We start from the raw sequence: 27,012 nt of genomic DNA on the forward strand, positions 1-27,012 counted from the left end.
CCTGTCACTCTAGACGGAGGGACTGGTTGCATCAAGCAGTTTGGGAATATGTAGGGCACCTGAATTCCACTGGTCACAAAGCTGACAGGGCTGATGGTGCCCTGCTTTTGAGCTCTGGAGGTGACGCACAACAGGGCACGCTTCTGTGTTATTTCCCATAATGCATAGGGGGAAAATGCTACTAGATGTTTAACTTCATGTCTATCTGGAATAACTATCCTGCATTTTTGGGGGGGTTTTTTGGGTGCAGCACTATTTGTAAGTTTTCTTTTGTCAATCTGCACAGGCTTTTTTTGTTTGTTTGCTTCAGAGTGCAGAGTAGAAGGAAAATTGTGGAATTGCTGGAGTAGACAAATGACCTCTCCCAGTGAGCAGGGCCTCAGAGCAGCGATGTGACGCCCACAGCGATGAATAGCAGGGAAATATGAAAATGGGAGGGGAGGCAGGGGAGGGGCCAGGAAGGACACTGGCATCTTCGACTGACCTGATCAACACAAAGAGTTCCCTGTTAAATGATGTCATAATTAGGCGTGCGGGAGGTGTGGTGCCTCCGCAAGCAGCATGGTGGCCTTACTGCACCTCCCAGACTGCACCTGCCAGACTGCTTCTCCCAGACTGCACCTCCCAGACTGCTTCTCCCAGACTGCACCTCCCAGACTGCTTCTCCCAGACTGCACCTCCCAGACTGCACCTCCCAGACTGCTCCTCCCAGACTGATTCTCCCAGACTGCACCTCCCAGACTGCTTCTCCCAGACTGCTCCTCCCAGACAGCACCTCCCAGACTGCTTCTCCCAGACTGCACCTCCCAGACTGCACCTCCATAATCGCAGCCTCCATCTTTGCCTGTTTTCTCCAGGTACTGCAGATTTTTGTCTCCAGACAATCTGTCATGTTTGAGTATCTGCCCTGCAAAGCACTGGTGCCCCCTACACCTCCCTTCGTGGGACGGACTCCAGTCTCCCCGCAAAACTGCACTGGATAAACGGTTATGGAAAATGGATGGATATAATTAAAACTGTATATATAATTTGTGTGCGTCCCCCAGCGATGGCAGGACCAGGGACCCAATCCTTTGGTATTGAGATATTTCTCGTGCAGTATTTGGGGGTTGGGGCAATGGGAGTGGATGATTATGTCTGGGTCATACAGAGGGGACCTGTTTTGGTTTGTTTACCATGCTACAGAGTATACTGTTACTTAAGCACAGCATTTTTGTAATTATTACATTGTGGGGACCAAATTTCCCCAAAATGTGATAAAAACCTGTAACTTTTTACCTTGTGGTGACATTTTTTCTGTCCCCACAAGAATAACCTTCATTTAAAAAAAATATTTGACTGCAATCAAAAGACTAAAAATGCCAAAAGGCTTGTGTTTTGTTTGGTTACTTATGGTTAAGGTTAGGGCTGGGTAGGGATTAAGGTCAGCATGTTGGGATTAGAGTTTCCCCCATAGAAATGAATACAGAGTCCCCACAAAGATATAATTACAAACCTGTCCACATGCGTGTGTGCATGGTGCATGCATGTCTGTGTGTGCGCACTTTTTCAGGCATGGAGAAAATGGGCCCTCCTTGTGGTGCATGATGGGGCCGCGCCCGGGGGCTCTGTCGATTTAGCGTTGTTGACAGAAATACTTCAAACATATGGGAACAATTAACAGTTATGCATGGGTGTGAACTTTGAGACGTGTTCTGCGGAAAACACTGCGACGCACATGTTTCCCATCCATGCTGTTTCCATAACGGCTTACGCAGCGCTGGGCGGCCGAGGGCCTGGAGCCCATCAGGGGCAGGACAGAGAGGGGCCCGGAGCACCTTCATAAGCAGCTATGGCTGATGAATACATGGACTTTGAGGTGGACCGATGTGAGAGGGAGCAGCTCAGAAAATACCGGAGTCTGGGAGCTGTTGACTGTGTTTTTTTTCTTTCAGTTTCTGTACAGCTGGGTATGCAGTTCTGGTTATGTAACTCCTTCAAGGGGTTAACTAACTAACTGACTCCTTTAAGGGGGTTAACAAATCAGGATTTGAACCAATACCCTTCAAGTTGTGAATCCATCCCCTCGGTAGACGTTTTGTCCTTGTAATGGTTAAATGGTTTTAATTAATGTTTTTTGTCTGACCCAGTATCTATAAAATGACTATTCATGCTAAATACTTCTGAATATTTGTTAGCTTATTGCATATTAATGATCACTGAGAAGGGAGGATGTGCAGTGAGCTTTTGCCCACCAGGAGCCTTGGCTCACTAATTATGCACTTGAAGAGCAGTTCATTACTGTAATCTGATTGTCTGGCAGTGGGATAGAACAAATATAAGTGTGTGTGGAGGGGGGGGCTGGGGGGGTATGGACATATGTAGAGCTGCTGGATTAGTAGGTGGTTGCTTGGAATTTTTCTGGAGAGTGATTTCGCTGCTTTATTTTGAGCGAGTTCACTGCACAGGCGAGACTGACGTTCATCAGAGCCGCACGCGCTCAGTGTGCTGGTCCATCTGCCGTATGGACACCCGCTCGCTTCATTCCTGTTAACTTTATGGTACTGGTGTGACCCGGCTCACTGGGGTGGAGGTAAAGGGCCTGGAAAGAGCGCTTGGGGCCCGACTGCAGCACCATTTAAACATACAGAGCAGGGCTGCCAACTTGCATCTGGTGTGACACTCACGCTTTCAGAATCTGAGAGTAAATCTATATTATTCCATTATGAACCTAATATTACATTGGGGCCGTCTGCAGGTCGCCAAGCTAATATGACTTTTTATGAACTTTGTATTAACCACCCATGTTTCAATAAGTAAATAGGCGGGAGGGACAGATGGGAGACCATGTGAGGACGTGGCAAACACAGCAAACACGGCAAACACAGCAAGCACAGCAATAAAGTAAAGGAATATTATTTCTGTCACATTAAATACACACATTTTACTCTGGCAGCACGTGGGCAGCACAGCGGGGTCCTAAACATCAGACCCTGAGATTCAATAAGATCTTTTAAATTCTTCATTCAAATAAATATTTAATGGCATGACTCTTATAGCATTTTATTTCCGTCTCTTCCATCTTCGGCCCATTCTGTAAAATAAAGGAAAATAATGGGGTCATCCCCCCCCCCCCCCCCCCCCGGTTTCTGCAGTCTCCGCTGTGTCCGATGCTCACCACTCCTTACATATGGGGGTCTGTAGCTGGCCTGACAGTTCATTTATGTTATTTAAAAATGCAACTTCCTTAAATGGTAGTATTTTCTAGTATTTTCTGTTTGATCCGGGGTGGGGGTATGGGGGGTCGGATCAATAAACAAAATGACATCCTCAGAAGGGCTTTCTCTCTCTAATGGAAACCAACACCAATACTGTTTTCTCTAAACTAATCTGCATTGATTTTAGGGTACTTTTATAAATGGATCGGCTTTCCATTGACTGGAGGCGTTCTCGGTGCCTTGGGGGCCTTAGCGGTGCATCTCCAGGGTGAGCCCCGGGGGGGGGGGGGTCTTGTGTGTGGCCTGGAGCCAGCGTAAGGTCATGCGGCTCCAGTCGGTGGCTGGCCGCCCAGTGAAATGGCATTGGGGGGGGGGGGGGGATGGCTCTGGGATACCCAGGGGAGGAGTCATAATTCGGTTGCAGTGCCTGTGTACTGCAGTTTCCTGCTTTTCAATTAACGACGGAGATTATGCATTCCACTGGAAGCCATTCGTACTCTTCAAAGGACCCTAATCAGGGCAGATCTCCGGCCGGCTGCCAGCGCTTACATCCTCTGTTGACACGCTTCACAGACGACTGTAAAATAAACGCTGTGATGAGAGGAGAAGACAAATCAAGTCATTGATCACCGTAAGCAGCCAGACCTTGCCCCCTTGTCCGTCCTATAGGGCGGCGCACTTGAGCGAGGGACGATAGGCTTGGAGAGACTCAGATGTCTACAAAAAACAGCTTCTCTACATGGGGGGCTGGGCGGGGAGAGGGATACATGTCAACACTGGGCTTTTGGGGAATCTTTTGTTGTAAACATTTTAAAATTTATTTATTTAGATAAATGATCAAATTCATGCCATGACATAGACCTGCTTGCTCCATGAGTGGGGCGCTGGAGTGTCCCTGTGCACCGTTATCATCCGTGTTGTGGCTCATCTCTTTGTAAAGAAGCTTGTGAATACAAATACACATTTCGCAAGGTGTCCGTTTCACCAGCTACACCCTCAAAAGGACAGATGTCATCATAAAACAGACATTTTAAAGCAAAGCGGCACATTGTAATGATTCCAAATCACGGACAAAAAAACTCCCTTAAATTATAGCCTGAGACAAATGTCGCCTTCAGTGGGGTTCTCATGGAATTTGCCCGCTAATGCTGCTAATTATCATCTCTTCAGGAAAACATTTGGCTGGAGACCGATGGGCCTGATCTCTCGCTTTAAGGCAGCAGGCTGTAAGTCTGCACAGTGCCTCTTTCCACGTTTCAGTTTCCGCAGCACGTTGAGACAGCGTGCCCTCGCAGTCCCTCTTCTGACTGTTGTACCGGTGACAATAATTAGATAAATCTTTAATTATTGTCATTACAAGAGCCTTTGTTTTGGGAAAATGGTGCCGTCTTGTATCCTGTCCCTGGGCAGGTTGCTGTTATGTTTTTGGGTGTAATGTGAACTCATTGGGCCCCAGTTTAGTGACACCTCTGCTGGGCTGGGGGTTTGAGTGTGTCTGTGTGTGTGTGTGTGTGTCTGTGTGTGTGTGTGTATGTCTATGTGTGTATGTGTGTGTGTGTGTGTGTGTGTGTCTGTCTGTGTGTGTGTCTGTGTGTGTCTGTGTGTGTGTATGTCTGTGTGTCTGTGTGGGTGTGTGTGTGTGTGTGTGTATGTCTGTGTGTGACTGTCTTTGTGTGTATGTCTGTCTGTGTGTGTCTGTGTGTGTGTGTGTGTGTGTATGTCTGTGTGTGTCTGTCTTTGTGTGTATGTCTGTCTGTGTGTGTCTGTGTGTGTGTGTGGGTGTGTGTGTGTATGTCTGTGTGTGTCTGTCTTTGTGTGTATGTCTGTCTGTCTGTCTGTGTGTGTGTGTGTGTGTGTGTGTATGTCTGTCTGTGTCTGTCTGTGTGGGTGTGTGTGTGTGTATGTCTGTGTGTGTCTGTCTGTGTGTGTGTGTGTGTGTGTATGTCTGTCTGTGTGTGTGTGTGTGTGTGTGTGTGTATATCTGTGTGTGTGGGTGTGTGTCTGTGTGTATGTCTGTCTGTGTGTGTCTGTGTGTCTGTGTGGGTGTGTGTGTGTGTGTGTGTGTATGTCTGTGTGTATGTCTGTCTGTGTGTGTGTGTGTGTATGTCTGTCTGTGTCTGTCTGTGTGTGTGTGTGTGTGTGTGTGTGTGTGTATGTCTGTGTGTGTCTGTCTGTGTGTGTGTGTGTATGTCTGTCCGTGTGTGTCTGTGTGTGTGCGTGCGTTTGTCAGCATGTTGTTCTCTCCATGGTCATGTGAAGTTGCTCAGTTTACTCTGGTTCTCTCCCAAGACCCAAAGCGAGTGCTTTCTGTGGGCCAGTGCCTCTGGGTTCCCCGTTGTGCTGAGTCGGCGCAAAACCCGGCGCCCGGCCTGGTGCCCTGTGCCTTCTGCAGGTTTAGAGCGTAGCTGTGTCACTCTGTAGATCATGTTGTCATGGCAACCGGGTGGATGATTGTGAAATACGTCTGTAGGGGTTTACGTTACAGAAACGTATCCATACCCGCTTGTCCTATGCAGGGTCACATTATGGAAATGAGACATTCTTTTACAAGCTTTTTATGATGCTTAGCTTATGCAGTAGTCATCATAATTCAGATGTATGCTGTTTATATAAACAAAAAGAACTTTGAATACTAGAAGAACAACAACAGATCATAGTGGAACCAAAAACAGCTCCTAGAATTAAAATGTTAATCACCATTTGAGTTACTTTCTGGCTTTGAGTTTGATTTTGAAGAAAATGTGTTTAGTTGAGGTTTTAAGTCTGTCTTGTTATCTGTCCTGATGTGTGGCTTTTGTCAGTCAGGCACAATGAGAGCAGCCATGCGTAAATAACAGGAGTTGGGCCGTGTGGTTTGGGCTCCCCCGGGCCGAAAACCCCAAACTTCTGTCTTTATAAATCTGCTGTACCGAGCGACACCAGGGAGGTGCGTGTCCAGCGGGGACATTCCCACAAACTGTTACTGCTCTCAGAAATTCAGACCCAGTGTTCCCCAGCATTTAAATAAGAAAATTACTGATTCTTTTTATTTTCCCATTTGTTTATCTGAGGGACTTCTAAAGTAGCAGTAGGTCATCGTATGCGTGTGACCCTATAAAAATAAGACAGCTTGATGTCAGAATATGGTTCTATTCTGCGTGTCTGTCGAACTTCACCACTGTCTAACCTCTCTGTAGATTATGCAGATGTGTTGCACATGGATTCAGGTTTGTCCACTTTGTGTCAGGTGACGGGATGCGGAGTGACAGAGTCTCTCATTTAACCCGATCAGTTGGATCATCATGCCGATCGATCGCTAGCCTTGGACCAGTTAACCAACCGATCTAATGACACTCAGCTGACTGTGACTAGGCTGTTGGCTGCTATGGTTACTGACGGGACATCTGGGCAGGCGCAGTGAGACCCAAAGGGTTTTCGGGAAAGTTCGCTTACATTGATTGTGCCTGAGTGGTTTATTTACTTTGCCCGCAGTGTTTTGTATTTGAGCCTTAAAGGGGCCCCCTCCCATTTTGTTTGTTATTTTTCCCCGTAATAAAGTCCTTTTGTTTATTTGTTTCTGGGCCGCCTTATGACAGACTTTCACTCCAGAAATGGGCATGGTGATGACAGCATGTTTGGTCCTTGTTCGCAGTCTGAGATGTTTACAGTGATGCTAACCCCACAGTGTAAGTGCACCCCCCCCCCCCCCACCCCCCCCCCGGGTGTTTCCCTTGAGCTTAGGCTCTGAGCTGCTTGGATGTCAAGAAGTTTTAGGCTCTGAGGTTTAGCTGTAATTACAAGTTTTATTTTAATGGGGCTTGTCTATGAATATCCAGGGTTTGTTAATGAATGATATGAGTGCATCAGTGTAATGATAATTGTCTGTCAAAGTAGAACTTACCCAGGTGTTCATTAGACGGACTGAGCCGGCTGAGGAGCGTTTGGAGGCCAGACGGGGTTAAGCGACCAGAGAGCTTCACTCTGCCACCTCCTGTGGCAGGGGTGCCCACTTTTCCTTTGGTGACGTCCGTCTCGCTGTAGGTCACTTGCCCTCTGTGTGACTGTGCCACATCTGCATGCTGGGACTGCTGCTGGAGGTGGGAGGAGCCTGGCCAGCCCTGGGGAGGGCAGTGGGTCACTGGCCTCCCTGTAGGCTCCGCCCATATCTGTCTGCTCCGGTCACATGTTAATTAATGAGCACATCCCCATCTTAGAGCTGCCTGCCAGTGGTCAAGATTAATAGTGAGTTCCCGCTGAACCTTGTCGATCCGATTCATCACGGAGATTCTCATAGCGCGGGTTTCCTTCTGAATAAAGGGAAAATTAAATGACCGACTGTTCATAGCAACATCTATTATCAGGCCCCTGCTTTTGAAGCTGAAGGCTTTTACTTCAGCGAGGGCCTTGGCTGCCACAGTAATGATGCAGTTTCCAGGTTAGCAATTGGCTTAATAGACCTTAAAGGCGGGAGGTAATTGAACAGGCGAGGGAACTGGATCCTGCTGAGTTTTTTGCCCCTGCGCTCAGGCTGCCCCAGCTAATGTGCCCTATCTGTCCTGCCCGCCCCCCCCCCACCACATCAGATTTTCTTTAGTGGGATTCTGGACAGCTTCCCTCCCTCATTCTGCCAGTGAAGCTTCACGTCCAGCCCCTGTAATGAGGAATCGACAGGGTCGAGATTTCATCGCTTGGAGTGCATAGATAGCGGTCCCCAGCCTCACGCGTGACGTGTGATTACTTTGTTCAAGGCAATTGATTTCTTTTTTTTATTTAGGGGGGTAGTTTATCTGGTGTTCAGTGAACCCATCAGTGCAGCGCATCAGGAACCCCTCCTGCCCCTCGCAGCTGGTCCTGGTGTGAGGGGCAGCACTGATGTTCGGCAAGGAGCCACTGCAAAGTCTCCAACCTGTAAATGAAGACGAGAAGATCAGAGTGCTGGAGGGATCCACTTGGCTAATATGGGCCCCATGAGCAGGCTTGGGGTCAGTGAGGGATCCATTCAGTTAATATGGCTTGGATTCCGGGGCCAGTGCCCAGTCCCAGATCCCTGCCTTCCCATTCTGCTTCCCCTTCATTCCCCCCCCCAAGCTGTGAAGCCCTAAAATAACAGCCGTACTCCCCCCGCGTCCTGCTGACCTGCTTGCCGATACAGGAAGTTCACACGCATGTACGCATGTCTCTGCACAGTCCTCCTATTCACACACAGATTCATACACTCCTACTTATACTGATCTCTACCCCACTGATACTCTGCATGGGCCATATGTGCAGAAGCGTGTGTGATGTGATTTATATGATGCTCTGCCTTCACCCACTCCCTCTCCCACTAAGACAGGAACCTGATACCTCCTCAGGCACACAGCCCCCTCCCTCACACACACCCCCTACAGCCCCCTCCCTCACACACACCCCCTACAGCCCCCTCCCTCACACATCCCCTACAGCCTCCTCCCTCACACACCCCCTACAGCCCTCTCCCTCACACACACCCCCTACACCTCCCTCCCTCACACACACACACCCCCTACAGCCCCCTCCCTCACACACACCCCCTACAGCCCCCTCCCTCACACACCCCCTACAGCCCCCTCCCTCACACACCCCCTACAGCCCCCTCCCTCACACACCCCCTACAGCCCCCTCCCTCACACACACCCCCTACAGCCCCCTCCCTCACACACCCCCCTACAGCCCTCTCCCTCACACACACCCCCTACACCTCCCTCCCTCACACACACACACACCCTACAGCCCCCTCCCTCACATACCCCCTACAGCCCCCTCCCTCACACACACACCCTACAGCCCCCTCCCTCACACACACACCCTACACCTCCCTTCCTCACACACACACCCCCTACACCTCCCTCCCTCACACACACACCCCCTACACCTCCCTCCCTCACACACACACCCTACACCTCCCTCCCTCACACACACACCCTACACCTCCCTCCCTCCCTCACACACACACCCTACACCTCCCTCCCTCCCTCACACACACACCCTACACCTCCCTCCCTCACACACACACCCTACACCTCCCTCCCTCACACACACACCCTACACCTCCCTCCCTCACACACACACCCTACACCTCCCTCCCTCACACACACACCCTACACCTCCCTCCCTCACACACACACCCTACACCTCCCTCCCTCACACACAGGCATGACTGGTCCTCCCTCCACTGACATCAGAGTGTAACGTTCGTGGAGATGGACGCAGTGTGAGCTGTTACCTGGCGTCCAAACTGTTCCCTTTGCAGTGGCAGCCTCTCAGTGGCACATGCCGAGCAGATGTTCTGAGCAGAGGGAAGCCTCTTCATCTCTGCTGGCTTTCTGCACTGTCCCTGCCAGCCACACAGAATCTGGAGTCCCACAAATTGGGGGAAGCAACAAATCTTTGTATTTTTGTAAACACAGAAAAATGTGGCAAGCAAACAGTTATTGATCATAGCACTCTGTTAAGGGCTCTGAGAAGGACCGATTTGCCTAAGGCAATTGGTATGATCTCATTGGATGGTGGCGGCGGTGACCTTAAGATAACCTCACTTGCCTACTGAGGTACGAAGGTTTCCTCTGTGTCGGAGGACGAGTGAGCGTGCGGAGGTGAAGGCTGGTGTTCTGGGTCTGCAGACGACAGTTTTGCATAATTTTCTGGTGTAATTTTTATTATGTTGTTTGTAACTTTACCACCTTGCATCTAATCCTGCTCCCACTGCATCGCCTGTCATCTTATATTTGTCAGTTTTGATAGAGCCGCATGAGCAGAATAATCTCCGATGCACAAGATGCAGTGAAAATACAAGGGCTGCAACGTCTTTGCTTATTATCCCTGCAACGGACGGCTTCCCGGTGCGCCTTTCCGAAGTAAAACATTTGATTTTTTTTTTTATCCTGGAGACGCCATGGAAGTAATTGGAAGTGCTGTCGGCTGACCTCCATTATCTAATGCAATCTGGATTTCTGCTGCCCGGCAATTATGGAGGAAGACAGATGCCGAAATGCTGCTAGAGACTTCCCCGTGCTGTCCTCCACTCGTGCTGTGGTGGTAATTTCCTGAGGCGGGGCTGTGGCACGTGCCCAGCGGGGTCACGGCGTGTGGCGTTAGCAGTCGGCTAGCCTGCGAGGCCCGCGCTTCCTCCAGAGAGCCAATCGGCTGCCAGGGAGAATCTGTCCTCTAGTTTTCCTCCCACTAGTCATTGACAAACCGTCACTGTCCCCGACAAGAGGCAGATCGGCCCATTAATGGCTTATTCGACTATAACATATGTCACCGCATGCATTCTGTGAATAGTTTGGGATTTCTGCGGGGAAACCATGGAGGGGGATAAATGGAAGGTGGACAGGTAGATCAATGTATATCCCCCTGCCCCCAGACACTGCTGGGGAGTCTAGTGTTGTTGTCCAGTTTCCATGACGATGACCACACAATGTGCCATGTGAATGTGCCATTGTGTGTATGAAAGACGGAGAGACATGCATGGCACAGTTTTACTGTAACACATCGTGACACCTCCCAGCAGTTCCATACTATATCTTCTGAAAAGGGGACATCTACCTGGCAGAGGAGCACCTCCCCTGCTGCTGGGGAGCAGGACCACGTGGAGATTCTGGCTCCATTAAGGTGCTTTTGCTGGTGTCCTGGGCTGTTCCCCATCGGCCGCACTCTAGAGGTGGAGCAGAGAAGATGGATGCCAGGGTGTATGCTGAGGAGGTGGAGGAGAGAGGATGGATGGCAGGGTGTATGCTGAGGGGGTGGAGGAGAGAGGATGGATGGCAGGGTGTATGCTGAGGAGGTGGAGGAGAGAGCATGGATGGCAGGGTGTATGCTGAGGAGGTGGAGGAGAGAGGATGGATGGCAGGGTGTATGCTGAGGAGGTGGAGGAGAGAGGATGGATGGCAGGGTGTATGCTGAGGAGGTGGAGGAGAGAGCATGGATGGCAGGGTGTATGCTGAGGAGGTGGAGGAGAGAGGATGGATGGCAGGGTGTATGCTGAGGAGGTGGAGGAGAGAGGATGGATGGCAGGGTGTATGCTGAGGAGGTGGAGGAGAGAGGATGGATGGCAGGGTGTATGCTGAGGAGGTGGAGGAGAGAGGATGGATGGCAGGGTGTATGCTGAGGAGGTGGAGGAGAGAGGATGGATGGCAGGGTGTATGCTGAGGAGGTGGAGGAGAGAGGATGGATGGCAGGGTGTATGCTGAGGAGGTGGAGGAGAGAGGATGGATGGCAGGGTGTATGCTGAGGAGGTGGAGGAGAGAGGATGGATGGCAGGGTGTATGCTGAGGAGGTGGAGGAGAGAGGATGGATGGCAGGGTGTATGCTGAGGAGGTGGAGGAGAGAGGATGGATGGCAGGGTGTATGCTGAGGAGGTGGAGGAGAGAGGATGGATGGCAGGGTGTATGCTGAGGAGGTGGAGGAGAGAGGATGGATGCCAGGGTGTATGCTGAGGAGGTGGAGGAGAGAGGATGGATGGCAGGGTGTATGCTGAGGAGGTGGAGGAGAGAGGATGGATGGCAGGGTGTATGCTGAGGAGGTGGAGGAGAGAGGATGGATGGCAGGGTGTATGCTGAGGAGGTGGAGGAGAGAGGATGGATGGCAGGGTGTATGCTGAGGAGGTGGAGGAGAGAGGATGGATGGCAGGGTGTATGCTGAGGAGGTGGAGGAGAGAGGATGGATGGCAGGGTGTATGCTGAGGAGGTGGAGGAGAGAGGATGGATGGCAGGGTGTATGCTGAGGAGGTGGAGGAGAGAGCATGGATGGCAGGGTGTATGCTGAGGAGGAGGAGGAGAGAGGATGGATGGCAGGGTGTATGCTGAGGAGGTGGAGGAGAGAGGATGGATGGCAGGGTGTATGCTGAGGAGGTGGAGGAGAGAGGATGGATGGCAGGGTGTATGCTGAGGAGGTGGAGGAGAGAGGATGGATGGCAGGGTGTATGCTGAGGAGGTGGAGGAGAGAGGATGGATGGCAGGGTGTATGCTGAGGAGGTGGAGGAGAGAGGCCAGGTATCAAGCTCCACCCTAAATACACCCTCTTGCTGTTGCTGTCCGCTCAGTTACTTCTTATTCCTCCAGTGTTGCACAGACAGGGTTCAGGCTGAACTGGCCCTCTGCACTTGCCAGTGACTCATTACTGGTGTGTGACATGCAGGGCAGCGCAGAGCCACGTCACATTGTTTCTCAGTGAATGGGGAGCAGCATGAATGAATTCAGCCTGATAACTCCAGCCAGCTTCGGGATTCATCCTGCAGTCTGACATTGATCATGTGAAAAAACACATCTGAGGCTCAGAGCTCTGACCTTTCTCTGCTACTACGATTAAAAAGCATGTTTTGATCCGCTGTAGCTCTTCCTAATGCAAAAAGGTTTAGAGTGACTTTCAGGGCTCAAAACAAGCCCCGGGCTTTGGGGACGGCTGTGCTGTTTAAAAAAACATCGCTGGGAGCCACAGACAGGCTCTCGCACCTCGGTGCGTTTAGCGTTCGGCCCAGGATGAGCCGCCATGGGAGCTTGGAAATATGATTTGATTTTTCCTGACAGAAAACACACCCGTGACGGGGGGGGAGGGGGGGGGTGCAGAGTGTTTGGCTCCAGGTGGACTTTCATACCTTAAAGGGGCCCGGTTTGGACCGGCCTCCTGTACTATGGAGAACAGGGGGTCCCCCAGGTCACGGGGACACCACCCTGGGGGAGGAGGCAGTATGTGTGACAGTGAGGCTAATGGGAGATAGCAGGTCCCATTTAATCTGCCTTCATGGAGGGGGGCAGGTGGCCAGGCAACCGAAGAAAAAAATAAAATACAGGACGCCTGGCCATTTTAGCTTTTCATTGCATTGACCGATTTTTATAAAAATTAAGATTTATATTTTGTGGTGAAAAATGTCCCCACAAGTTAAAAAGTAACTTGTTCCCCCAATGTAGTTTAGTAATAGGTCCCCCCGACGTGGTAAATACATACACACATGCACACGCGCACACAGACCTGTACTCATATCTTTGTGGGGACTCTCCATTCATATCTATGAGCATAGCCCTAATCCTGACTATGATAACCTTAACTCTTACCCAGCTCTAACCTTAACTATGAGTAACCAAACAAAATATAAGACGTTTGGCATTTTTAGTTTTTTGATTACGGTCACAGACTCTTATAAAATTTAATTTCCCTTGTGGGCACCAAAAATGGTCCCGGTAATGTCAAAATAACAGGTTTTTATCACATTGTGGGGATGTTATGTACGTATGACACACTCACACACACACACACACACACACACACTGCTCATTCATTTCAATGGGAAAAATGCTAACGCTAACTATGACAACATTAACCCCTACCCTGCCGTAACCATAACCATAAGTAACCAAACAAAATACAAGAGTTTTTGCATTTTTAGTTTTTTCGTAGCAGTCACCGATTTTTATAAAATAGAGTCCCCATAAGGGAAAAAAAATGGATATTTATCACGTATCAGGATAGGTAAACCCGCTCGCACACACACACGCACACGCACACACACAGAAGGATCTCCGTTCATCAGGGGACACTCAGGTATTCACAGTCACACGCAGAGCACATGAAGCCAACTTTACTGCTTCCATTTCTTTTCATTTGCTGGGAGAAACACCATTATTTTTAACTCAATTTTTAAACTTGTATTAAGTATCTTGTTCTCCTAAAATTTCAGCGGCACCCATGAATGGTATGAAATTGATTTAATGAGATAGTGAATCTTATAAGAAATAATTGAGATGAGCGATAAGGCTTAGGAGGGTTCCTAGCTAGACTTTATGATAATCTCATTTTGAGCTAAGATATAAGTGGATATACAGTGAGATTTCCAAAAAGCCGCGGAGAGCTCGTTCAATTTTTTTTTCTTTTAAAGATCTGAGCCGGTGAGATTTTCAACAATGATTTATAGAAATATCAGATGTGATTCTCATCTTTTTGTTGTACTGATCTCACTTTTTATGTATGAGAAGAGGGACGGGAAAGATGATCTCACTGTCTCACGGCCCTTTCATCAAACCTGCCTCACTGAGGATCTCACTCACCGTGGAGGAAACCGTGCAGCGTGCGGAGTTTGTGCATGCATGCCATTGGACAGCTGAGATCATGTGACAGGGAGTGCCGGGACTGCTTTTTGTATGATTGGGGCTTTAAAGGCACTGGGAAAGCCCGCTTGTGCGATGCACTGGGAGCCGGTATGAAAGGTTGTGGGCCATACAGAGTGTGGGGGGCGGGGCTCGGCATGGCCACATGTGCCCTGCTGTTCCGGGAGAGCCGCAAAATCATTATGGATCCCAGTATAAGGCTGGTGGCCGGTTGCCAGGGCAACGTGCGTGGTTCCCTTCCTCCTGCTGTTTACTAAACGTGCTGATTTTAGCGAGAGCTTCATTCTGAGTGATGTGAGCCTCAGATGCTGGAAGGACGATTTAAACAGGCCGAGCAGGGGGGGGGGGTGGGGGGCCCTCACCTGGGTCTGCATGCGGGGGTGTGAGCTGCACGCCTGCTCGGGTCTCTCTTTATGTACTTGCATGCGGTTTAGTGGAATTATGGGAAAAGACTGGGGCCCACGTGCACGGGGGTGGCGGGCGCAGAAAGCGGGACAGCATTGGTGGGGGATCGCAGCACACCTCTGTTGATTTGTGGTCAGGCATTCACCACGCCCCCAAGGTTGCTGTGGGGGGTGAGTGACAGGGAGGGGGCTGTGATTATAACCACCCCCCCCCCCACCCTGCTCATTGCTCTGCCTGGAAAGCTCCTTTAATTAAGGTCTCTCCAAGGTTTCCTAAACTTCACAGGCAGGTGTCACGTGCCGCCCCCCCCCAGCCCCCACGTCATGTTGGTTAGCTGCCCCCCCCCAGTGTCTGATTACCCCCGTCTGTGAGAGAGCAAAGGGCGGCTAACCTTTTCTCTTTGGTAGTGGGGGGACCCACAATTAACGACCGTGCAGCAGTTATCTCAGCGAGCCTGCTGGGGGTGCTGGGAGGGGGGGCTGGGGGGGGCGTATCTGTGATTAGCTCGGGGGGCCGGCGGCTGGGAGGAGAAGCAGCGACCATCCAGTCAGGCCTGGAATGTGGGCAGAAGGGCAAGTCGGACACCAGGACCAGGGAATTCCTCAGGTTTACCAGGGAGTCAAGGCCTCCTACATTTTCCTTGGAATTCCTAAGATCGATTTTCAGACACTAGGTGCTTATTCATGTTTTTCTGGGTGACATTTTTTTCGACAAGAAGAAATTCAGGTTTATAAAAATCTGTGACTGTAATCAAAAAAACTAAATGCCCAAAGTCTTGTATTTTGTTTGGTTACTTATGGTTAAGGTTAGGGCTGGGTGGGGTTATGGTTAAGATTAGGGTTTTGCCCATAGAAATAAATGGACAACCTCCACAGAGATGAGTATCTGTGTGTCTGTGTGTCTGTCTGTCTGTAGCGCCCCCCCCCCCACATTTTTTTTAATGAACATTACACACTGTGAATTCTGCTCCCCCCAGGGAGGTCGTAAATCCGAGGAGGGCTCACTGTCATTTACTGAAGCCCAGTCCACATGCTAATGACCTGCTGGGCCCCTGCCATTAAGCCTTAGCGGCAGCCCAGTCAAGGCGGGACCCTAATATGTGCTCAGTAAGGACCTTTAAAGGGCCAGGTTCCCCCCACGCGTCCCTAAGTGACATGTTTTATGGTGACAGGTACGGAAGGAACAGGATGGGCTTCAGGGAGGGAGGAGGGGGGGATTTTTACCATATGGCCATGGGGGGCTGTGAAGGGCACGGCATACGTGCTGTAACGCCATGTTCCCTGGGAGTTCAGCTTCAGCTGCCCCCAGGGGGCTGTTCCGGCCCATGAACAGAATCTCCGTCCCTCTGGACTCCTCCCCAGTTCCTGATGTGTGGCAGGTTGGCGGCTGAAAGCACGCTGCGTCTTCTTACATTGCCAGGGAGAAGTACCAGAAGCTGGTACTTTGTCCTGCGTACTATATGTTCCAGGAGAAACTTTCCGAGGGCTAAAGGCTTTGTCCTGTGGGCAGACACAGGGCGTGTGGAAAGGCGAGCGAGCGAGAGCGTCGCCCTGAGGCCGATTCCTCACAGACCCCTGATTCCATGGTCTTCACATGAATCTCAAGCTTAGGCTGTTTCAACACTCAAGAACAGAAGTACAGAGGACAGTAAAAATCCCCGGATGTCATTCTTGCCCCAGCCCCAAATACTCGATATATCATTTGCATCCATCGGTCCAATCCCATGATTCATTGCACCACAAGTTTGTTCTCGGGAGGCAAATTAACAAGACCAGTCTGACTAAGACCACAGGTTTGCGTTCTTGATATTGAGAAACATCTCTAGACTGCTTGGGATTCAAATGAAAAGTGACTGCAGGTGGGATGGCCAACTGGAACTGTTTGCAGAGTTTTTATGCTCAGTGGCAGTGTTTAATTGGTGATATAGGGCAGCTTTTATAGTGTCCCTGCCAAACATTTAGTTAACAGCTAAACCTCATGAAAGATTTAACAACTTTTAAAAGTTTATTTTTTCTCTACTGACTATTTATCTAAGAAACAGAATGATCAGACACGATGTGTTTGCCCTGAATAATACACCTATGTAAGTGGGTGATGTGTGTTTATTTCTCTGGGGTAATGACCCCCCCCCCCAAGAGGTGGTGGGTCCTCTGATGGTCCTCTGATGGTCTCCCAAGTCACGATGATTTATTTATACAGGATTGGACCTGCCGACCCAACCAACCAGGTGGGCAGTACTGCGACCCCAACAACGGTGGGGGGGTGGGGTGGGGTTCTTTGTTCCTTTTGTCTTGCAGGGCAGCCTTACGGCTGAGCCGGATTTACGGGGCGGCATGGCGGCTGGGGCATCTCTGCAGGGGGGTATGCTGCAGCCCCCCCCCCCCCAGCAGCCGCGTGGTTGAGGGATTGAGCTGGCGGCCCCCGCCTCTGTGCCGCAAGCCGGATCAATAATTCATGAGAGCAAATAGGACAAAACCCACCCACCCGCAACTGCCCCCCTCCGCTTTGTGCAAACGAAGGCAGAAAATAATGAAATGAATGCAAGAAAATAATCTGCCTGCAATATAGAAACATGATATATATACGCGCATGTGTGTGTGTACGTGTGCGCATGTGTGTGTGTACGTGTGCGCACGTGTGTGATGTGTGCGTGCGTGTGTGTGTGTGTATAATACATAAATAAGTGGATTTTAATTTCATCATTTAAATCAAATTGTTTTTGAGTTTCAGTTTATCTGCGCTTTTCTTCACTTTTTCTGTAGAAATATTCACCTCTCGGTCACATAAAATCCCAGTATGTAAAGGCGAGATGGTTTGGTAACGTCTGTAATGACAGATCAAAACATACCTTCCTTAGTTTGTAAGACTTTTCACATATTTTTAAAATGTCTGACATTGTTTATTGGGTACCATTAATTACCTTGACTTCTAGCCATAAATTCTGAAATACTTTTACTCCCATTGATTGTATAGGATAATTAAATGTCTTTGTCTCTTGTACATTTATTACATATCGTCAAACAAAGAGTACAGTTTCTTTGCGGCATGCAGCCCGTGTTTGTGGTTGCGAGTCACTGCTTCTGTTCTCTTGCCAGTGGTATCGCCTCTTGTTTGTTTCACTGTCCTAATGAGCTGCTATTATGGAAAGTGAGGCTGCCTGGGTTTACTGTGGGTCTCGCTGCAATGGAAACACTCACCTTGGTCGGTGCCAGCTTCATATTGGGGTAAAAGAGTCAGGTATTTGTGAAAAACTGGATCCTAGACATTCATTCTCATGGTTGTGTGATAGTTTGTATCAGTCTTGCTGCTTGCATCTAATAGAGGTGGCTTCTTTTGTGTTTTGGGCATTAAAGTACTTGGTTATGTGCTTACATGCAACACAAACCTGCTGATCGTGGGAGGATTGTATTTGTCACTCATATAATGTCCTATCAGTGCTCTTAACCAGATCGATAGGAGGAGGGTGTCACTGTCAGATAAACATGTCTTAGGGTTAGGATCAGAAGTCAGTGATTGTTAGTTTGTGAGACTGTTTGTCTTGTAGAATACTGATGGTTTTGTAGAGCGCTGACATGCAAGCAGCACGTGGCTAAATCAGCATACGGAATTACCTGCCGCACAGAGCCGACATCTTTGTATTTCCTGCTGCTTAAGTGTTGAAAGGGATACAGAGGAAGCTTGGAGCCCTTCTTTCCTGCTCGACGGGTAAACATCGCGTGCTGTTTGTGCGAGCATCCTGCTCGGGGGAGACTACATGAAAAGACAAGTGCGTGTGGCTGATTTTCAGCTCACCTCTTGAGCAAAAGCATCATCAGATCGCAGATATCTGTCTGCATCTCCGTCTGCTGATGGCCAACCTGTGTCCTTTTCCCCTGACAGGTGCTTCTCTCTGGCTTGATTGGAGTGGTGTCCTGGAAGAGGCCGCTGTCCCTGGTGGTAAGTGACAAGGCCAGTTTTTGGACGGTCTGCTAATTCACGTATTTATGAACCGTGACCGAGTTCAGGCTCCTCACTGAAGAAGCAGCTAGAGGAGCTTGTTGTCCTCCAAAGAGCCACTGACAGTGTAAATGGGAATCTTTGGAATGCCACTGCCCCCCTGCCCCCCAGCCCCCCTGCCCCCAAGTCCCCACGTGCAGAACGCAGCCCATCGCTAGCCAAGCTGTCTGCTTTGCATTTGATCATGAATAATCCACCTTTCTGAGATAGATGTCGTCCTGCTGATCTACAGGAATATCTGAACATTTCACCTGGTTCTGAGCCGCTGCTGGAGATGCCTTCAGAGCTGCTGGCTCCATCCCCGCCCCTCTGTTTTTGGGGGATTTATCTGGCTGTTCCCAGTATCTCCTGCAGTCCGACAGCATGTGGTTAGGTGTCTCTAAATTGCCCTTTGTTTCTGTGCCCAGCAATAGACTGGGATCCTATCCAGGGGGCTCCTTGACCATGGGCTTGGCAGGTCTAGCTGCAGGCTCACTGCATCCCTGTTCTGCTGGTGGCTGACGGGTGGTCGTGTCGGTGTGGGATTAATGACCAGTTCTGCCTGATGTGAATTCACACACCCCCTTAACCGGCATTGCCTCGTGGCACCAAGGCGATACTTACCACTGATCTTCTGTTGCATGACACACACACACACACACACACACACACACACAGAACCAGAGCGGCTCTCACAGCAGGCAGGCGGCCTGATTGGCTCACATCCTTCATACGGCTCGTCCTGGGCCGGAGCCGACCCAGCGGCGCTGTGCTGGTGGGCTGTGCGTGAGCCGCTGAGTCAGCCGCAGGCCTCCAGTACCTCGCAGTATGCCAGCAGGTCCCTGACGTCTCACGTCCAGCGGACAGCAGCTTCGAGAGGTCAGGACTCGCCGTCCCAGAATGAGGAATGTGCTCGCTGTCGGGTCAATTGTCCAGCTGCTTCTCTCTGAAATCTCGCTGCCAGGGGCGGGTCTCTGGAGACACGGGTGCCGGTCAGGGTCCTCTTCGCTGAGCCCTCACTGAGCGCGCTCAGCAGGCTTGCGGTCATGTGATGTTTTGTGCACCACACACCTAGCCCTTTTGTTGTGAATCTGGGATTTTCAAAGGTATTCTGCCCACCCCACCGCCCAGATCATTCACAGCAGCAGCCCTCCCTGTATCAGCATCGCTGCCCTGGAGAGAGCCTGTGGTTTTTGGCACAGTGCCAGGCCTGCGTCTGTAAGAACAGAAGCTAATGAATCAGCCCCCACTACAGCACCGATGGGGGGGGGGGGGGGGGGAATGAGTCAGTCAGGCTCCCGGGACTGTAGGAGGGAGATCTGGCTTCGATCCAGGTTGGTCTCCTACTCTCCGTCTTCTGGAGTTCCTGGGATCGGGGAAATGGTCAGGAAAGGCTGTGACTGATTGGTCCATGGGACCAGTCAAACAGAAGGACGTGCAGGGAGCAGTTTATGCTGCAGGGTGCAGATGACAGCGGAATTTAGCTTTGCCATGTCGGTTCCTGCTTTTTCAGAGATTGAGAAAAACTGATACAAAATCCAGTGGAGCTTTTATTATCGGGGGAAAAAGTTCCGCCATTGGTGACGTGCACCATTTCCTGGGGGGTCACTGTCCGGCCTTCTCCCGTCAGACTGATGAAGGCCTCAGCTGCCTCTGGCGTGTGACTGGGGGATGATGGGAAGGAGAGACAGGAAGACAGGCGACTCGGACTAACGCTTCCCTTCCTTGACAAGGGTGCTACTGGCGTAATGTGTCTCATTTTTCCATAAAAAGCTACAATGTTGAATATCTAATGAGCAATTAGGGAGCTGGACGTCGTCGCCGGTTACGCCGGGCGCTATGAAGCCGGGGGGGGGGCGTTCCATGACAGTGAATCATCCCCCCCTCCAGTTTAAACTCTTCCCATGAAATATTTAGTTACCCACTCGGCTCCTAATAGTTTCAATTGATCTCAGTTGACACTCCGTATCATTAAAGCCGCAGCCTCAGTGCTGTGAGGTGAGCATCCCCTCGCCGTGTGTGTGATGACGGCCCCTAAGGGCTGAACGTTGTTGTACCTCGTCCAGATTCTCTCTGTTGTTACAAGAAAAACAAAACTGCGGTAGCAGATGGATTAGCGTCGCTGCTGGCCGCCTGTCACCGATGACTGCTCTCCGCTCAGGGTCTGGCCTCCTGCGCTGACCTCGTCTGACATTCACTACACCGCTTGGGTGTGTGAATCAGGGCCGCTGAGCGCCAGCCAGACACAGGAGCCGCTCTCCATAGATCTTGAGGTTTCCCGCTCACCGCTGGCACACTCCTCAAGGCTGTGGCCCCCAGCTCTTCAGATTGTCAAGTTCTCTGAGCGACGTGTGCCTGGTGTGTGGTGGGGGGGGGGTTTAAAGAAGGCCGGCACTGTGTTTACCATCTGCAGCTGCTGGCATGCGCTAACCTTTGCATAGACAAAGCGCAAACCCTGGAGGACCTGGCAGGGGAAGGGGTCTCGTGGGGAAGCTGCTGTTTCTGTCAGATGCCCCCATATTGATTCAGACCCCCCCCCCCCACACACACACCCTCAGGGGCCTGGGGGAGCAGCATGCTCTCTAAGCCCCAGGGAATTCACCCCAAGCCGTCTCCCCACATCTCCCTAGCAACAGCTGTAAACATTCCCCTAATATTTATCCCAGTAAGTGTGCATGGTACCCAGTATTGGGACAGCATTACCATATCTGCAAGCGAAATGTATCGCGGAACGGAAACCATGACCTCTGCACATAGAACTGCACAGGGCCTGGGCACATACACTGGCCAGGGGTGCTGCATGGTTTGGCGGGGGGCGCTAAAAAATGTGGTATATAATTAGGTTGCTCTGGGTTGGGGGCCCAAAATCTCTAGCGACGCCCCTGTTGCTGTTGTGAGCTGAGGGGCGGGACTATGCTGATTCACTCTGCTGGTACCGCTGGGTCCGTGGGAGTGCTGTCCTCACGCCGGGTCTTATGGGTAGCTGAGCGTTTTCCGTTACGATGGGCACCGCGGCATCTTCACAGATGTCAGCACAGCATCTCGTAACTCTGTTCTCAGACCTGCACCCGTCCCGGCTGGCGGGGGGGGGGGAGCAGCAGCTCTCTCAGCTTGGCCGAGGGCTTTTGACCACCAGCTATGAGAGAACTTGTGATATTGGCAATCTTCCGGAAAGTCTTTGGTGCTCCCATGGAGTGGTGAGAGAGACAGACCTCGGTACGGTAATGATGGTCACCGGCGCCTTTGCTTACACTCCTGCCCAGGAATGCCACCCTGATTCAGAGCTAGGATCCCTGGCATCGAACGAAGACGCCTGCAGCCGTATCCTATTACACTGGCACTGTGTGCTGCTTTAGGAGCCCATGTACGGTGCCTTTCCAAGCCAGGAGTGCTGCGATGGTGCTGCGATGGTGCTCCAAGATGAAGCGGATCTCGGCTGTGCTCCATTCCCAAACATCTAAGCTGGTCTCAGAGCAACTCCTGTTAGGAGGGGGAGTCAGGTGTTGTCCGTGCAGGTGACGACGGTCACAGGTGGCCTCCTCCTGCTGGCCTCCATCTGTCGTGTTATCCTCAATAAGCAGGGGAGATGTTATGGTTTTGCTGGAGCTGGAACTAAACAAGCGTGTGCAGAAATGTAGAGGATGACAAACAAACATCTTGACCACAAGCTGAGAGGACATTCTGGCTTCAGGCAGCAGCTGGCTTCAAGGCTCGCTGTGGCATTCCTGTGTCAGTGTGAAGCGTGGGCGGGGGGTGGCCAGGGGGGGGCCTCCGGTCTGACCCAGGAGCAGTGCTCACTCGAGCGGTGTCGCATAAAGATGCGGAGCCAGTCCTCACACCCACAGCGAGGCACAAAACACTGACACTCTCCTGTATAGACTCCCCAAACCCTCATTATGTCTTACACCTCAACTGAGGTCCTAACCAGTCCTCCCCCCCAGAAGAGCCCCGCCCCTTTAGGAAAGCCAAGGTGCCAAAATTAATCAGCTAATTTCTAGCAGAGTTTGCTAATTGATAGATGCAGCTGTTAGCTCTGTCAGTAGCTGCACCGCAGGACGGCATTTCCCAGGTTTGTTTTGTTCCCTCGGGTAGTAAAACAGATAATTAACTGAAAAAAGGTGAAAACTTGTGTTTTTTTTTAAGAACAGGGCTAATGAGGCTGCTCTGATGTTCTGAAGTGGCTGAGCTCGTGTCATAGGTGTACGTGCGCTGTCGCCCCGGCGGCTGTCAGCGTGGGGGGCCCAGGCACTGTGGGCCGGGGGGGGGGCACCGCACAGCCATTCTTCCCCTCGGCCTGGCACTGTGCATTCCGGCAAACACGCTCCCACATTACGGGTTTCCTTGACAGACGCTGTCACCGGGGGTTCCGTATGGAGCCTTTTATTTCCCAGTGCCCCCGTTTGCTGGGTATTCCTGCCTTAGCGGGTAAGGCTGTCCGAGGACACGGTGCTGGATGTGCTCTCTCACCCCTGCTGTTCTGTGTTTTTCAGTCTGGCTCCCTGCTCTCTGCCACATGCGCTCTCTCTATCTCTCTCTGTCCCACCGTCTCTTTCTCTCTCTATCTCTCTCTGTCTCTTACTCTATCTCTCCCCCTCTCTCTATGCCCTCCTGTCTCTCTCTCTCTGTCCCCATCTCTCTCTCTCTGTCTCTCCCCCTTTCTCTATCTTTCTCTCTCTCTCCCCTCTCTCTCTGCCCCTCTGTCTCTCTCTCCCCTTTTCTCTCTCTCCCCCTTTCTCTATCTTTCTCTCTCTCCCCCCCCTCTGTCTCTGTCTCTCTCTCCCCTTTTCTCTATCTTTCTCTCTCCCCCCCGCCTCTGTCTCTGTCTCTCCCCCCCCCCTGCCCCATCTCTCTCTCTCTCTCTCTCTCTCCCCTTTTCTCTCTCTCCTGTTTCTCTCTTTCTCCTCCTGGGAGGGGTTTAGGTGACTCAGTGAATTGCCTGCACACCTGCGTGTAAGTGTCCCACGATGGACCCGGCTCCCACCATACCTTCTACCCCTCCATCCAGGCTTTGGTCAGGATCGCTGAGATTATTATGGGATAGGCATATAAATCACACCAACCCTGCACATGGACGTGTGTTTTCCTGCATTGAGTGCAAGAGCGGCTGCAGCTGCCTGGATGCTCGGCTGCACACTGCAACCTCCTTGCAGTTTAACTTGCCACGATGCCCACAGCTCACTGCCGCCCCCTCCTGGCAGCTGTACTTGTCGTGAGCCACATCTCTGCAGGGCTTCCCCTCTCTATGTAATCGCCCCGCCTCGTCAGTGATGAAGATCTTTTGAAGCCGTTTCAGAGAGGGACACATTTCCACCTGACTCTTACTCCATCTCGCTGGACAGGGTCACACTCGCCCTGCTCCCCCCAGTAGATTGGAGATGTATTCCAGGAGTGCCATGGCCTCCTGTCTTCTCTGAAGGGGGGGGGGGGACGGTCGCCAGCAGCCAGGGCGCTGAAGGGTGATTAAGCAGCAGATACGGGGAGGGGGGTGGGGGGGTTAGTGCTGCCAGGGCCCTGGGCTTCATTATTCCCCCTGCTGTCTGAGGAGGGACGATCGGCTCATAACTCAGCACGCGTCCTGCTGCCGCGGCCTTGTGCTCCGGCGCTCGGCGAATCGCTCTGCGCGCTGACAGCGTATCTCGTGCGGGGTGGGGGGGGGGGCATGTTTCATCAAGAGTGTGAAAAGGGGTTGAGTTAATCCAGGACGTCAGAAAGGTCCACACGGTGTGAAAGCAGGGCTTCGTTAGGGTTTGGGGGGGGGGGGGTGATTAACAAAATGAGGGAGGGTCTGTTTGTGACAGAGAGAGACGAAGAAATCTCTGGACTCATTAGGGGTTCTGTAGAGGTGGCGGACAAGCTCCTGACGTAGAGTCACCCCCAGACGGATGGGGATGTAGTCAGATTTAAGCCTGGTTTTGCTATGGAGGAAATGATGGAGATACAGAACCATCACTGCAGAGGGCAGATGCCATCAACCAGATTCACATCCGTTGTGTCTTTGTGAATTGGGTTAGAAGATCATTAAACCCTCTCACCTGCATTGTGCAATGTACTCCTGTATTGGCAAAACAGCGCCCCCTCCAGGCGGCTGCTTGTCGTTTCTCCTCATGGTGCTAATGGCGCCTAGCACATAGAAATGGAGCGCCATGCGGCTCCTCCACCGGAGATCAGGATATCGCTCATTTCCTCGGCAGCCAGAATGGCGGTTGTTCCGGCCCACGCCCCGGAGGGCAGATAGAGCCCCGCTCCTCCCTCCCAGCGTTCCGTTGATTAAGTGGGTGTTCTTCATTGAAGATGAGATTGCCCCCTCCTCCCTTTCCTCCCCCACCCTTTGGCAAACAGCCCGGCGATAAGACGTCCCAGAAGAATGGACAAGGAATTAAATGTAACAGGAGCCTGAGTTCAGGGACGAGCGCAGGACCGGCCCGGGTGCCGGAAGTCAGCGTCCAGTAAATAAGCAGCACTCAGATTAGGGTGGGGGCCCGTCCCCCTCCATTGGGACGGCTTGTGGAAAATGACTGTGGTTCAGACACTGCATTGGGCTTGGCGTGTCGCATGCTGGTGTTCCTTTGCACCCGTGTGACAGAGTTACGGCTGCAGTCTCGCTGCGGTCCAGCCTGAGCACGACTGATTAGGTGAGCTGAAGGATGTGGGGCCAGGCTGGTGGAGCAGGGAGGTGCTGATGCTTTGGATTACAGCCATTAGAATGACAAAATCACTGTGGAAGGAGAGAGGAGCAAGCTGAGAGGAATAGCCAGAAGGGCGGGCAGACAGCTGGACCTGAGACACTAACTCATGTGTGGGACGTGTAGGACATGTGGGACATGTGGGACATGTAGGACATGTGGGATGTGTGGGACATGTGGGACGTGTGGGACGTGTAGGACGTGTGGGACATGTGGGACATGTGGGATGTGTAGGACAGGTGGGATGTGTGGGACATGTGGGACGTGTAGGACATGTGGGATGTGTGGGACGTGTAGGACATGTGGGATGTGTGGAACGTGTGGGACGTGTAGGATGTGTGGGACATGTGGGATGTGTGGGACGTGTAGGACATGTGGGATATGTGGGACGTGTAGGACGTGTGGGATGTGTGGGACGTGTAGGACGTGTGGGATGTGTGGGACGTGTAGGACGTGTGGGATGTGTGGGACGTGTAGGACATGTGGGATGTGTGGGACGTGTAGGACGTGTGGGATGTGTGGGACGTGTAGGACATGTGGGACGTGTAGGACATGTGGGATGTGTGGGACGTGTAGGACATGTGGGATGTGTGGGACGTGTAGGACATGTGGGATGTGTGGGACGTGTAGGACATGTGGGATGTATGGGACGTGTAGGACGTGTAGCACATGTGGGACGTGTGGGACGTGCCCCTGTACCTACGACATGGCTCAGATGATCAAAGAGGTGTAAGCTGTGTGCAGAAACTGCCATCCTGTCACTGATTGTTTTCACCGATGGCTGCCCCTTTGGGTCTGTTTTTGCTCCATACTTTGCCTCAACAGTAGAACAACATTTCAGTTTAAAGGCTTTAGACACAGTGTTAAGTCATAGTTGGCCATCGGAAAGCTGAGTGACATCGTGGGATACAATAGTATTCATTATGACATTAGTACTTATGTCCTTTTCTTAAAAAGGACATTGCTGCCTTGGAAGAGGTTCAACGTAGGGATACAAGACTAATTCCTGGTCTTAGAGGAATGTCTTACGAGGAGAGGTTAGCTGAGCTGAATCTGTTCAGCCTCGAGCAAAGGAGACTAAGGCAGAGTCCTGCACCGGGTCGGGTACCCACAGATAGTTGCTGAAACGGGCGGATTTTAATGTTCTGGAATTTTACGGGCGGGTATGCGGGTGGGTAATTCATCACACACGGGCGGGTAGCAGATTAATTGATGTTGGACAAGATTTTGTTGTCTGAGTTGCCCCTATGACGTAATTTCAACATGGCGGCTTACACACTCAACAGTAATTCTATTTTATAAATCTTTAAAAATGTTTATTTTGTTAAATGTATTAATAGTTATAAATGTAACTGCACATGTTCGATTTAGAGAATACCATATCATGACCGTAAACAGTATCCTATCATGCAATATCAGATTTTTACCAGACTTGTTAGTGTCTTTGGTTTGTTTGTAGTTTGTTTGCCTCTTGAAAAAAGAATATTGCTATGAATGTGCTAAAATATTTTATAAAGCTTTTAATGTGGTTTGACTAGTTTGTGTTGCTTGTTTGTTTGTCTCTCGGAAAAGATAATCTCACTCCAAATCTGCTAAAATATAAATCAACAACAACACAGCAGCGTGTTCATGGAGGCAGCCATGTTTGTTCCG

The 27,012-nt window shown here is 51.1% G+C and overlaps 1 protein-coding gene across 1 annotated transcript in view; it reads left to right on the forward strand.

The window, feature by feature from the left end:
* The window catches only part of fam189a1 (family with sequence similarity 189 member A1), a 79,578-nt gene that overhangs the window by 19,398 nt on the left and 33,168 nt on the right, over positions 1-27,012 (forward strand). Inside the window, exon 2 of the mRNA XM_072717990.1 lies at positions 18,581-18,637. Coding sequence (XP_072574091.1) covers positions 18,581-18,637 — 57 coding nt within the window. The remainder of the gene's footprint in view (positions 1-18,580; positions 18,638-27,012) is intronic.

The sequence above is a fragment of the Paramormyrops kingsleyae genome, chromosome 11 (genome assembly GCF_048594095.1).
Source record: "Paramormyrops kingsleyae isolate MSU_618 chromosome 11, PKINGS_0.4, whole genome shotgun sequence".
Taxonomy (NCBI): Eukaryota; Metazoa; Chordata; class Actinopteri; order Osteoglossiformes; family Mormyridae; genus Paramormyrops; species Paramormyrops kingsleyae.